At 40.2% G+C, this 14,622-nt stretch overlaps 1 protein-coding gene across 3 annotated transcripts; it reads left to right on the top strand.

Annotated features, from left to right (window-relative positions):
- Positions 1-584: 584 nt before the first annotated feature.
- On the top strand, positions 585-14,398 carry ska2 (spindle and kinetochore associated complex subunit 2). Of its 3 annotated transcripts, none has more exons than XM_023404829.2 (6): positions 585-740; positions 6,356-6,448; positions 7,523-7,699; positions 9,974-10,048; positions 10,683-10,724; positions 14,101-14,398. In XM_023404829.2, exons 1-5 carry the CDS (start codon positions 708-710, stop codon positions 10,722-10,724), a joined length of 420 nt encoding a protein of 139 aa, XP_023260597.1. In that variant the 5' UTR covers positions 585-707; the 3' UTR covers positions 14,101-14,398. The 3 variants fall into 3 exon arrangements, with proteins under 3 accessions (XP_023260597.1, XP_023260596.1, XP_023260595.1); XM_023404828.2 differs by having other exon boundaries at positions 10,683-10,728; XM_023404827.2 differs by lacking the exon at positions 14,101-14,398 and having other exon boundaries at positions 10,683-13,434.
- The last annotated feature ends 224 nt before the right edge of the window (positions 14,399-14,622 follow it).

Genomic DNA, 14,622 nt, shown 5'->3' with positions numbered 1-14,622 from the left:
CTGTATGAATGTTCTGAGTTTGATATGTGTTTTTATATATATTGCTGTGGTGGCTGCAGTGGCAGCATTGCTATAAACAGTGGGGCAGATCATGGGAAGTCAGTGTGCCAGCATCATGTTACTGTTGTGCCGCTGGAGCTGGTTTGAACTAATTTATATAATCTGTGGGACACCAGATCAATCTGAGGGGTCAGCAGATTGTTAATGAAAGAGGAAAGAAGAAAAACCAAAGTTCTGATTTACAAATCGTTTTTCAGTCTTTAGAATATTTCTCTGATCTTTGATTTTTGGTGAGATTTTGACCACTAGCATTGCATTCATGAACGTGCAGCGTCAGATCCAAAACGCAGTTTGAGTTTGCTGGTTCTCACAGCCCAGCATGATGGGAGAAGTACTACTGCGCATATTCAGTGGGCAGGATGCACCCATAACCCGGATGCCGGAAACTCTTTTTTTTTGCCAGGCGAGTAATTCCTATAGGGCTGAACTGAATAAGCGCCATTTTAGGTCCTACATCCAGTTCTTATTATACATCCATGGTTTTTAGTCATGTGACCCCACGCCATCTTTGAGTCCAGTACATCCATGGCAGCGACACTCACAGAGCGGAGTGAAGGCTCTTTCCACACACTGCTGCCCAATTGGCTTTCTCCATTCCTTCCAGCTGGCCAATCACAGAGCCCGCATCAGATCGAAAACTATTCAACATGGAGACAACAGTTGATAAGCTTGAGGCAATGGTAAGCGCAGTGTAAAACTCTCTTATTGTCTGTTATATTCTTTTCCTTAAATTGCTTTTAACCCACTTGAATAATTACAGAGAAAATCAGTAGCAGTCATGTTTTAATATTCTCTTTGTAACGTTATCAGTAAACACCTAAAACTCCTTTGCGCCATTCAACATGCCCGTTAGAGCACCAAACGATACAGCCTCGTTTGAAACACTCTCGCTTACAGGCTAACTTAATGAAGTGACCACTACGCCCAGTGTGAGGCCAGTTTAGACGTATGCTGTTAAAGCAGCGTCAAACAGTCTTCAACATTTAATAACATGACCTTCATTAAAATATATGGCTGTTGTCCAGTGTTATAACGTATTCCCGTTGTTCCCGGTGAACGGGTGGCCATGTTGTCTGATGGTCTGTGTTTACGGTTGGGTCTGTCGAACAAACTCCAGATGTTGACTCGCAGATTCGTCATTTTCATGTAAACTGTGTTAGACAGACTGACTTTAAAATGACAGGAGGCTATAAAAACAACACGGTTAGTTCTTCGCATCATAAACTTTAATTTAAGAAAATATAAACCTTCAGCAAGTATTAAAAAGCAAAGTAATTAAACTGGATTCACACCCTCTGGTCGAAGGACCGACTCGACTGCCTGTAACCCGCCCTACACGGTGAACCTGAAGCCTGATGTTGCAAGAAGACCTCTGATAGGTTTTGAACGTTATTTTGTCATTTTTATTTATGCTGTTGAACACTTAAATAATCCTGTTGCATTACAATAATAAGTAGGACAAAGTGGAGTACATCAGATGGAAAAGAGACACCAAATTATCAAATGCACTTTGAGAGCAGTGAAAACTATGTCATTTCAGCAAACAGAATCCATTTAACATGAAATACATAATCACTGAATAAACTCAAATTGAATAGACCTAATTTGGAAAGGGACTCTTTTATTTGTTCCTTCAAATGCTAAGCACATGCAGGGCAGTAAGTCTCCATCAGGAGCTGGTTGATCAACACTGCTCCAGTGCAACCTGTTCTCACAAAGCCTGCACTCAATCTGGCAGAAAATAAATGAAAAAACATGCATGCTAATTCCATCATCAAGACATTAATCAACTGCAAGTGCTCCAAACTGCTTTAGCCTTTTTGACGTGTGTCATGTTGACCACACACTCGACACAGTACAGATAGTCATGTTATTAAGTAAGTAAGTAAGTAGCACTTTTCGGCCATTTCCATTCTCAGATGACTGGTCCCCTGCTCATCAGAGGGAGCAACCACCAGTTCCTCCTTTAAAATCCTATCTGCCAACTTCCACAAGAAAAAAGTTGAGGATACATGGAAGCTGAACAAATCCAGTGATCTGTTTATCTGAACTCATGAAAGATGAAAACTTACTTGATACACACAATAATGCCAGTGATGCTTTTACATAACCAGTGAGTGGTTGTGTAAAATATATGTCCTGACATGGGTTTGGTATGTGCATTGTAAAGACCACTATGTGAACTTTTTAGCAACCAACAAAAGCCAGTTTCTTTGAGGCTTGTGTATTCTTCATAACACCTTTTGTTTTGCTGTGTAAGGCAATCATTTGCATTTAAGGCTTGCTCTTAAGTAGGCAGCATCTGTCTGTGTTGTTACTGTCACCAGTTAACACGGGCGAATTTGCTGAATCATTAACAAGTGTTAAGCGGCTGACAGATTAAACCAGATTTATGTAGTTAAAGCAGAATTTTGTTGAGCAGATTGGAGGCGCAATGAGGAAGACATCTGATTGAGCTTTATAACACAGAAACACAATTTCGAATCCCATTGCAGGGCTTGCGCAATACTTATATTTTTTCATATTGTTCAGTTCGAATTGTTGTTTGTAGGTCACATTGACATGGATTTGCATTTTAAATTGACTCACACTTCACAGACACAGGTAGGCCTACTATTGGTAAAATTTACGAAACTGCGAACAACAACATCTGGAGCACAGGAAGTGAAATATATAAACAAAGATCAGCAGACAACATGACCACCAGTTAAATTGGAACACCATAAGGCATGTGGATCGAAGGCACTCACATTCAGTACAGTTCAATATATTTTTTTTATTCAAATATTTTTCAGTGTTGGTTTAACAGTAGCCCTCTCTAAAAAATTACCTGTACTCCTCCCGTGTAATTATTATGGGAAGCAGAGCAGGGCGGCTTTAAAATGATTTTTAAATGCAGTGAATAGCTAACATAATTGTGTCTGTAGTGAGTTGTCAGCTTGTAAAGAGAGAAGCAGATAGCTCAGTAAAGCAGGTTTAAAATGTTTGACCAAACAGTCTTAACCCAAGGTCCACTTACAAGCTTTTTCCAGACCTTTCAACAGTATGTCACTTGCTGTGTTACAAATCCACACTGCTGATTCTAAGCAGAGTTTTAGCTTTTAAAGCAGACAGAATTTAGACTAAATATGGTCAGTTTTTGAGTGTGCTGTTGATGCATATTACTCTTTCACATGCAATGCACAGCTCCAAACAATAGTGGAAAATCTGTTTGCTGCATGGCTTTCCTTTCACAGCAAAAATCAACAAGATAAGTTATTTGCATGGGGAGCCCAAACATTTGCATACCACTGTAGAATATAGCCTTTAGCTAAGCTAGTCTGCCGTCTGCCCAGTGCCCTTTTACATTGTACTACTGCTAGAAAACCAGTGCAATGTTAAAAGTGCATTGGCCAGAAATAGTTACAAGCAAAGGAAAAGTTTCCAAACTCTGAGATTCCAGCTGTTGGCAGGTGCTCTGACTTCATTGCACTACTGTATCAGACAGCTAGCAGTGCAATAGTATTGTCAAAGCATCTGAAAACTGCAGAGACCAGCTGCACTGAGTACTGTTACATATCTAGACTGTATCAATTCAAGTAAACATGATAGATGGGTAGGTGAGAGTGCACTACGCATATGTTGAATATATTGAAAATAATTAGTGTGCAATTTGAGACACTGAAAACAGATACGTGTATCAGTGTGTTGGCTACTAACTTAATCTGTCTTGACTTTGTCTTGTACTACACAAGGTAAAACAGTCAGACTCCTCCAAACTGCTTTGAATAATAACTGATAGACAGGTTTCCTGTGCAGTATGGAAAAGTGTGGAATTTGATTTTAGTCATTTCCTGGTCTGGATAAGTATGGAAAAAGAAAATAGTATGCAAAAATATTTGTGTCTCCAGAATATTGCTCCTATTGTGTTTGTTAAAGTACAAATTTTTCACGGGTTTTAAAGCATGCAGCCAGCACAGCCAAAATATTTACCACTGTGTGAGAGAGCGTGTTTTGCTGAGCAAAATTAGTTCTCTTTTCTAGTTCCCTGCTGAATTATACATTAACTCCCCTTGTGTTAATGTTGGGGGTGAAGGTGCACAGTCATTTAGATTTACATGACAACGATTTAATAACATTGCACAGTTTTAGCTTTGCAGCTTGAATAAAATGCTGTGCACTAAACTTGGGGTAGGTGTTAATTGATTTGTATGAATTACAGTACCTGGCTACAGTCCTCTGGCAATTATTTGGCAGCACACAGTGTTTTTAGACCCCTTCACTCCTCACATTTTCTTATGTTGCAGTTTTATGCTAAAATCATTTAAATAAAATTTTCCCTCAGCAATCTACAATCAATATCCCATAATGACAAAGTGAAAACATAATTTATCAATGATAAGAATTAGACAGGAAAAATTTAAATATCATATTGACATAACTGTTGAGAGAGTTCACTCAGGACTTGTTTAAAGCACCTTTGGCAGTGATTACAGCCTCCAGTCTTCCTGGGTCTGACATCACAAGCTTTGCACATCTGGATTTGGGGATTTTTTTGCAGTTCTTTCTCTGCAGATCCTCTTAAGCTCTGTCAGGTTGGATTGGGACGATTTGGTGGATGCCAGACTGGTACAGAGCACTCAGGGCCTCAGACACCCAGTCATTCTCATTAAGGATCTCTCTCTCATTCGTTCTGTTCAGCTTTCCCTCAACCCTGACCAAGCTTCCTCTCCCTGCTGCTGAAAAAAACCCACTTGATGCTGCCTCCACCATGCTTCACCGGTGGGATCGTGTTGGGCAGGTGATAGGTGGTGCCTGGTTTCCTCAAGACATGTCACTTAGAATTGAAGCCAAACAGTTTAATCTAGGTTTCATCAGAATCTTCACAGTCTGAGAGTCCTAAAGTGGCTCTTTTGCAAACTCCAAGCAGCTTTTATGTGCCTTTTACTGAGAGGAGAGGAGAGGCTTCGTATGGACACTCCACCATAAAGCCCAGATCAGTGGGTTGCTGCAGTTATTGTCATTGTCGTCCTTCTGGAAGTTTCTCCATCTTCACACAGGATCTCTGCGGCCAGAGTGACCATCAGGTTCTTGGTCTCCCTCTTACCAAGATCCTTTTCCCTGATGTCTCAGTTAGTCCAGGGATCCAGCTGTAGGAAGAGACCTGGTTGTTCCAGACTTCTTTCATGTAAGAATGATGAAGGCCACTCTAGGGAACCTCAAATACAGCAGGAATCTTTTTATATCCTTCTCCAGATCTGAGCCTTGACACAATACTGTCTCTGAGCTCTGTAGGCAGTTCCTTCCTCTTCATGGTTTTTGCTCTGATCTGTATTTTATATATGTGTGTGTGTATATATATATATATGTGAGACCTTACATGTGTTTCTTTCCACATCATGTCCACTCAGATGAATTTACCACAGGTGAACTCCAGTCAAGGGTTCATAGCAAAGTGTCTGAATACTCTACTCTACTCTACTAATTTTGAATAAATTTGCAAAACAATCTAAAATTCTGTTTTCACTTTGTCATCATGGGATATTGAATGTAGATTGATGAGGGGGGAAATTCATTTAAATTATTTTTGCATAAAACTGCAACATAACAGAATGTGAAAGAAGTGAAGGGGTCTGAAGACTTTCTGAATGATCTGTAATAACATACATAGTCAGTATGTAACACACATGTTAACAGTAACAATTTTAACAATTTATTTACATAATAAACTAGCTACTTGAACTCAGATGTCAGATATTGCCAGAAAAATCTACTAAGAATTCTGGAAAATGTGAACGACCCCTGGAGAGATAACTGCTGCATTGCCATGTCAAAGGAACTTCCTGACAATAGGCCTGATTTGGGGAAGTAATCATGTCTTAACAGATAATCTGAAGTTCACTTAAAACAAATACCACCTGAAATCAGTCTTGGCAGTTGTACAGTGTGTTATTTATTGATTTTTATGGCATTTTTAATACTTTTAAAAACTCAGTTTCAGGTCAGAACAAGATACATAGGACAAAGAACATGTAGGTTTCATTAAGGACGGCTCATCTATATTTTTATGCTACCAACAGAAATGTGTCTGTAGCAATGAGTATTGGAAACTGTACTAAAGCACTGAAAGTTGACATTAAACTGGTCAGATTTGTAGTCTTGCTTACTGATTCTCTGATCATATGGTTGCTGACTTTGATAATCATTTTGTTAGTCCAGGTATCAGCAGGAGTATTGAATTTCTACTTTTGAGCAGAAAGAAGCAGCTCAAGTTGGCCAATGTACCATTAAAGTGTAAAGCTGAGTGTCCTTGCAGTTCCTGAAGTCAGAGGCTGACCTGGAATACATTGAGAAGCGACTGAGGCTGGACTTCATCAACAGCACTGCAGAGAGTGGATCTCCTGCTGAGGTAACCACTATACTTCCACCGACACCGTTTCTCTGAACATTGTCATACAGTTAAGACAGGACACCATCCCCAGTCCACAGGAAACTGAGGACATGATGGCAGGTCTGTCATTTGTGTGCAAACACACAGTCCTGGTCAAAATTATTGGCAAACTACAGAATTCAGAATCTCTCAGAAATAAATGCAAATGAACCAGTTTTGTATAAAGAGAATATTTAATAAAATGTCCACTTATTAAATTAAAAATAAAGACATTAAAATTATTAGCACCTTTTGTTTGATTTAAATTAGTTCTTCAAGCCAAATAAAAAACAAAAAAATTCACCTATGCTTAATCTTCAGTGTCCACAAGACCTGAATTAACCAATGAATGATGCTTATGTTGCATAAAAAGGAGGTGATATTTCCAGAGCTTTGTGGGAATGCACTGCATCAGTTTATAGGCGATGACGACATGAATCTCATAAAGTAAAGAACACGTATCTACAGTAAAACATGGTGGAGGTTCAGCTTTGCTGCCTCTGGTACTGGTGGCACTGAATATATCAAAGAAATAATGAAATCTGAAGATTATCAAGACATTTTAGAGTGAAATGTATTACCCAGTGTTTTAATACATAAACATAATGCAACACGAGAAAATATTGCAGTAAATCAATTAAGAACAGGTAACACAACAAACAGAACAAAACAAACCCGGGCACAATGAAAGATTCCAAAGAGGAAATGTTCCTCATTCATGAACCATTGTCTGACTCCTCCAGTGACCGAGAACAGACATTGAAGTTAAGACTTAATCTTCCAAATCAAGTCCAACTTCTTGTTTGGAAGTCTATGTGATGGCAGGAGACACCTGTCCCCTAATAATGACAGCTAGGGAGAATACCAGTGTCCTAAAAGGAGAAACAATAGACCATTCCCACACTAAATGAAAAGAAGTACCGAATTCATTTTTACATTTTAATAGTACTTGTGTACAATTTTGTTGTGCACGTTCTGATAATCTTCACAATCAATCTTGGAAATCCCATATTTTCTGTTCTGTTGCTATATATACAAATACTGTGTCTGCAGGAGAACCCGGCAGTGATGCTGGAGAACTTGACAGCCATCAAGGCCAAACATGCAGAGCTGTGCTCCCAGGTGAAGGAGATCACAGCTGCACAGAAAGAGTCCATGGACTCCATCAGAAACAACCTTGGCAGTGTCATGAAGTTGATCCAACACTTGCAGCAGACAACCGATGTGGAGGTAACTACAACAGCTACAACAGCAGGCTCACAGTACTGTACACATCATACATACCATTCACTACCATTCACATGAATGCTATAGCATTCACACTATTGTTATTCAAATCTTTATTTTTGGTGGGATTGCTGAATGAAGCAATCCCACATCTATGTTGCTATGCAATCCCACTCTATCTTGTTGTCAGTTTGTCTTTATTATTATTATTGGTGGGATTGCTGAATGAAGCAATCCCGGTATATGTTGTTGTCAGGTTGAAAAACAAACTACTACACACACTAACACACAACACCACCATCATCACCCCACCACCCCGTTTTATCACTTGAGGTAGGCTAAATAACAGAAACATTATAATATTGATGTATAATGTAATAAACACTACATCCTCCACAGTGATCAATTTAATCAAAAACTGTCTAAAACTATTTTAATAATAAATCACCAACTGAGTATATTAATAATTATCAGGTGTATGCTAAGGCTCCAAAGTGCCTAACTGCAATTAATTGGTTGATTTCGTTGCTGTTCTCCCCTGGGAACTGATATATCTGGTAACCTAAAGATGTTCTTTAATTTTATAGTTTTAATATAAATAAATAATAATATAAATATCATTGTCAAATTATCAAATGTAATGCAATAACACCTTTAACTGACTCACTTTTTTACTGTGAACATTTTTACACAGTGATTTATTTCTACTGATGTCTTTTCACTTATCGTAGTGACACCGTTCACGTGCTGACGTCAGTGTCGTGTCCCATTTCTGTTACTGGTAGAGTTTATTGCTGCTCTGTCTGAACACAGTTAATGTTGCTGTTTTTTTCATCACAGTGTCTAACTACCTGCTGTACATTTAAACTTACACATGCTGCTCCTGTTAGTGACTTTCACAAACTCAGAAGTTGTTTACATGCTGTTCAGATCAGCTAGTTACTTTAGCTTAGCAGTAAGCACTAGCTTCTCTTTCTCTCCCTCTCTCTCGCTTGCTTGGTGTGGTGTTGTTGTAACTACAGTGTAAAGGATTGTGATGTTCATTACATCTTCAGCAATGTCTGCTGTCTTACTTCAGGCACAGTTCCAATCGCTAACTGTAGCTACCTGCGAACTCTAACTGCTATCCCTGAATATTTCCCTCAAATAAAGTCAGACAAACTCTTTTTAAATCCCACAATTTCCAACCTTCATTGACTGTTTTTGGACCACATCCCTATGCCAGGGCGGAGGCTTGTGGTGGTGATCTCTCTGGGGAACTGAGACTTCCTGCCGAGATCAACTCTCATGCTGCAGTCTTGTTTGGCAAGAACTGACCTTGGTGGAGCTCTTGGTGTTGTCTTTGTGTTGCCCCCACCTTCTCTGACAAACTGGATGTGATGGTCTGCTGGTGGGGGATGACCTCTGCTCATTTCCAGCCTGCGTCTCTCCAACCCCTCTTGCAGCATGATAGGATGTGGTGGAGGCTTGCATTTAGGCTGTTGCAGAGGGGGCAGCACTCTTCCTGGCCAAACCACAGGTGCAAGTTCAGTGGGCAGGGGAGTGTGTCATACGTTGCCCTAATGAGGAAGCTGAGCCTTGACTGTGGGATCTTCCTGGGAACTGCTGTGGCATTACTGCCTGATGCACCTCCTTTGGTGCCCTTGGGTCGGCTGGCTGCAGGGTCGTCAGCCGGGTACCACCGATCCACAACATTTCACCCCTTTAAACCCAGAACGTGTCCTGGTGGAGGGGCAGTGACAGGGACGTCTCCCTGCCACCCCTGCAGCCAACCCCGCGCTAGGTGTTACAACTCATATCCTTTCTCCTCAGCCAGAGCCAAAAGCTGCACTTCTCAGCCTCTTCAGCCAGGTCTTTCAGGGCCTTCTGCTTTTTTGCTTCTGTTACTCCCATGTCCCTCATGAGGCGGACAGTTGATGTTCCGTGCACACACATATATATTGAGAGAAACACACAAACACTATCTCCACAAATTGGATTGGCACAGACACTTTCAAAATAAGAGTCTCAAAAAGGTAAGTGGTAGGGTAGATCTTTAAAGTTCGATCTTAGAAGCTATTTTCTATATAGGGATATAGTGGTATAGCTCTATTGCAGATCAACTTCTGTTAGGGCATGTACATGTGTGTATATTTGTCTTGTAAATAGCTACAAAATTTGCATAATAAATAAAAATGTGATGTAACAGAAAACAAGAAGCAATGGCATTTCATAATGCACAAATAAACTGCATCCCTGATTACAAACTGTGACTGTGTCCTCGTTAACATGCTGCAGGTTCAGCCGCTGACGGAGTCAGAGCAACAATCAGCAGATCTCCTGGCTTCAGCCGACAGTCAGACCACAAAAGAGGTAGGACCTTAGCTCTAGGACTATTTGTGTTTACCTGTAACCTTTGTGACAGTCAGCACCTCCTTGGCTGATACACAACAAAAGCCGTCTGATGCTTTGCTGGTGGTGAGCTCATAATGTTTTAGAAACCAGCCTTTGCTTTGCCCCAATTGTAGTTTAACACAACAGCAGACTTCACAGCTCTGACAGAACAGCAAGGCACAAGGTCAGAGACCAGTGAGATGTCATCAGGAGGAGTGACACTAAACCACAGAGACTACTGCATTGCACAGGAGCCCTGAAGTTTGGCCCGTAAGGGCCAAGAGTTTATGGGAGATGAGGTTCGTTAAAGGCAGAAATATGGGATAAACAACAATATTAGTTAATATTATTTGTTTTTCAAAAGAAACTGCTGCCCTGATTTAAACAAATGAATTGAGCCACACAATAGAGTGTTCTGAATGGCTCTACCCCAAGGCTGGATTTTAGTTGTTAGTGTTATAACAAATGTCAGTGTGAATTTTGAATAAAGTGTTCTTATTTTTGAGTGAACATAAGTTGAATTTATACGAGTCCGGTATCATAATGGTGATTGCAGGGTGTGGTTGATTATTTCTGCTGCTGTTGAATTAAATTAGTAAATGATTTCCTCCAGGTGCCTCCTGATGCAGCAGCTTTGGCCAACGGCAGCCACTGAGTGAGTGAGTCCCTTCACGTCTACTCCTTTGCTCTGAATACTGTAGAGATGGCATGTCACTCTCTTGGCTGATCTTTCTGTTGGTCAGTCACCACTTCAGTCTCACCTGAAATATCTCAACTATAGGATGGATCTCCATGAAGCTTTTACACAAACACTCATTTTCCCTCAGGATGAAATGTAATAACTTTGATCCGCTGACTTTCATCTAGCTCCATCATTTAGTGGACATCTTATTTGTAAATTTTTGGTTAATGATCATCATCAGCCTCAGCTGTACATGCTAACATGCTAAGCTAAGACAGTAACCATGGCAAACATGATACCTGCTTTACATCAGCATGTTGGTATTTTTAACAGATTAGCATGTGGACATGATTGAAGCACTGTGTACAGAGCCACTGGCATGGCTACATACTCTGTGTCCTGTAAACACATCAGTCATTTAGTCTTCTTGGTGTATGCTGTTTAGTCCTAGTGTCCTGTTTCCATAAAAGAAACACACACACTGTTGGCAGCTAGTACACAATGTGTAGAACTTATTGTTTTCTGTGTGTATCATACAAATCCAGGGTTTCAGCTGTGATTTACTTTAACATGTTACAGGCCTGTCATTATTTCCTACTCTGTAATTTGGTGGTAATTATGGTAAAAGCAGAAACAATGTTCTGATACAGTTATTAGTTAATTATTCTGTGTAACTCAAAAAGAATTGAAATCCTTTTACTTCAATAATCTTTGAATTTACTGAGTGTTCAGTTTGTGTCTGTCATTGATGGGCTGAGGCAGCAAATAAAAGGTCTGAAACCTGTAAGAACTCTGTAAGAAGGTGAACTCTTTACCCAGGGGTCTGTACGAGCTTTCAACACTCTCATCGCGTCTGATTTACTGATGTTCTCTGTGATGTTTTCTCTGTGTCCAAAATCCATAATTAAGTCTTCATCTTTGACTGGACCACAACAGCAGAGCCAGCCCTATAATCACAAATGTCCCCAACTAACTGACTGACTGACTGATCATATTTCAACCATGTGACTAAGTTGGAGTTTCTCCATTTGTCGTTGCTGTTTCAAAATGAATTGGGGTAGAGAAGTTGAGCAGCAGTTTGTTACCCAGACAGAGGCTGTGAGAGACACAATAAGAAAGATATTGTGTCTCTTCTAACTATCTCTGTGTTGGGACTCATCATTCAAGAGACCAGATGTTTCTGTGCTCCAGTGGACAAAGGAACTCACACCCCACAGTTGCCCACTGTTCACACCTGGGGACCACCCTTCCCCCCACGGACCTCACTGGCCAATGGGGGTCAGCATGTGACATGTGACCCCCAAGGGGGGGTCACCAAACAAAACCAGGTCTCTTGTCCCTCTTCTCTCTCTCTTCTCTTCTTGGCTCCTGCTCTCTCCTCTCGGCTCCTCAAAGGGCAACAAGGCCCCAGCCCAGGTCAGCCTTGCTACCTGAGAAACCAGCTCTCTCGCCGGCCTGCTCACAGCAGCCTGCAAACGCTCTTCTCAACAGCAGTGACCTGCTTCGGATTAACTCAGAGTGAACCAAGTTCTTTTCAGAATCAGCAGCTACGACACAAGTCCAGCTAATTTTCCAAGCAACAGGAGTCATAGCAGAGTTAGTGTGGAACAGCTAACTCTGTGAGGAGAACAAAGGAAATAACAGCAAAGCAACACAGCCAGACAGGACTTTACTCCACCAGGAAGCCTCCCAACTCACTGGACTTTACAACAACACTGGAAAGGACCTCTTTGTTTGTTCCAAGGACTGGTTTTTACCGCCATCTTGTGTAGTCTTCTTTGTTCAGGTCATGTGGTCACAGTGACAACTTTGAATCGGCCATCTTGCCTTTGTTTGTGTCCCCACAGACACACACACATACCCCTACACACACACATACACACACCTGTATATACTAGATTAGACATTGAGTTTTACTCTGCTCCATTGTAAATAAATGCCTTTAAGTATAACTACTGGTGTGTTTAATGTTGCACACGCGTGAATATTGCCAACCTCTACTTTGTAGAATTCCAATCCTTCATTAACTTACTGTTGATATGGTAATTTGGTTATAGTTAGTAAACTCTAATTGTTAATCAGAGTTCCAGATTAATGGTAATAAATTGAGACTGAAACCATATTTTGCCTATTAGTTTTGGCTGGTGCCCCGAGGACTTTAATTAATTTAATTAATTTAAAGTTATTATTTAATATTAATATTTTTAATATTAATATTTTCTTAATTTATGATAGACAATAAATTGATAGACAACCGAAATCCAACATATTTGGTGTCCAGTTCATGAGGTAGAGCTGAGACCAGACATAATGGTGCCCCGTGTGAGGCAAAGTACTGTTGGCAAATATTCATAATTGTGCAATATTAAATTCATAATTTGGCCAAAACCGCAAAGGTTAGAGCTAAGAATTTTAGTCCACCACAAGAGTAAACCTCCAGGTGTACTTACAAACAAGTGCACTGTGGTGAGAATTGGTTTACCAATTTTAGCTGAAGCAATATTAGACATCCTCCAGTTACTAATAGCTAACACTTAAGCCTTTGGTATCACAATAAGAGCCTGCTATTGTTGCTAACAATTCCAGTTGTGTTTATTCTGTAGGAAGTGTAAGAACCTCAGTTCAGCATTTGAATACCACGTGTTCAATGCTATCTAATAAAGCTGTCAGAATTGGCTGTTAATTCAAGTGCTGCTCCCTTTAACTTAGATAGCCGACTTTGACGAAATTGATAGACAACCGAAATCCAACATATTTGGTGTCCAGCTCATGAGGTAGAGCTCAGACCCAACATCGGTGAGTGATCGTTTTTACATAAAATACAGCTGAAATCACAGCTCAGTCTTTTTCTTTAACTGATGTGTTTGGTGATGTTGTCCGATGACATCGTGGTTATAAAATCAGGATTTTAACAACAGCAGAGCAGCAGCTTGGAAGTGACTGCTGGTTAACATGTAGTCGTAATGGGCCACGTTTAAGTCACTGTTTCAAACTTGTTCCGTTGTCTGACAACACAAACAGAAAAATGTAGATGAGAACAACTTCATTGTGGATTCAGCTGTATTAAAATACTGTATATGTGAGCACAGAGAGGAGGAGAGAAGCAAACAGATAAAGAGCAGAAACCAGCTGACATTAGACTGAATGTTAACACAATGTTGATGTCAGTTGTTTACAGCGACTCCACAAAGTTTCCAGATAGATAGATAGCAATGTTGTTTTTGCCTACAGGACTTCTACTGTCACACTTGCTTGCCATTGTTTGTTTTAATTTGTTTTTACACACACACACACACACACACACACACACACACACACACACACTCATGTGCCTAACCCTTTCTTGTAGGTAAAACAGGATGTGCGGCCCCCTCTTCCAGCTGCTGGGTCCTGATCAGAGCGGCTCTCGCATCAAGTGGATGCTACCTGGGACTGAGGCTATAAAGGTTTGGGAAGCAGCGTGCCTCTGTATTGTTTGAATTTATGTCGATTGTTTAATTGACTATGGTCCTATGGTCCTGAAACTGCAGCCTCTGGTACTATAGGAACGTGTCTTATAACTTATTAGAGGCTATGCTATATATTAGCAACATTAAGATATTAAATTGTAGTATCTTGCAAATTCGGATTAAAAAAATTAGTATTAATGCTGCTTTTTTGGTCATTTTCTTATTTTATATACAAACTGTATTAGTTTATAATGTATTTACTGATTTTAGTTGCCCTAATCTTTCATCCCTGGGGAGAAGAGCTGAGTGAAATGGAGCTTGCCACTCATGCACTGTACCTCGCTTTCTGCTTTATCAGCATAAAAAATAATCCCATCAGGTTTTGTCACATACTATTGAGTAAATAGATCCATCCAGTCACA

The sequence above is a fragment of the Seriola lalandi genome, unplaced genomic scaffold, assembly GCF_002814215.2.
Source record: "Seriola lalandi dorsalis isolate HSWRI2012SDOR001 ecotype SW California unplaced genomic scaffold, Sedor1 jcf7180002054256, whole genome shotgun sequence".
Classification (NCBI taxonomy): Eukaryota; Metazoa; Chordata; class Actinopteri; order Carangiformes; family Carangidae; genus Seriola; species Seriola lalandi.
The sequence above is the reverse complement of the archived record's forward strand: the minus strand, read 5'-3'. Positions and strand labels throughout refer to the sequence as shown.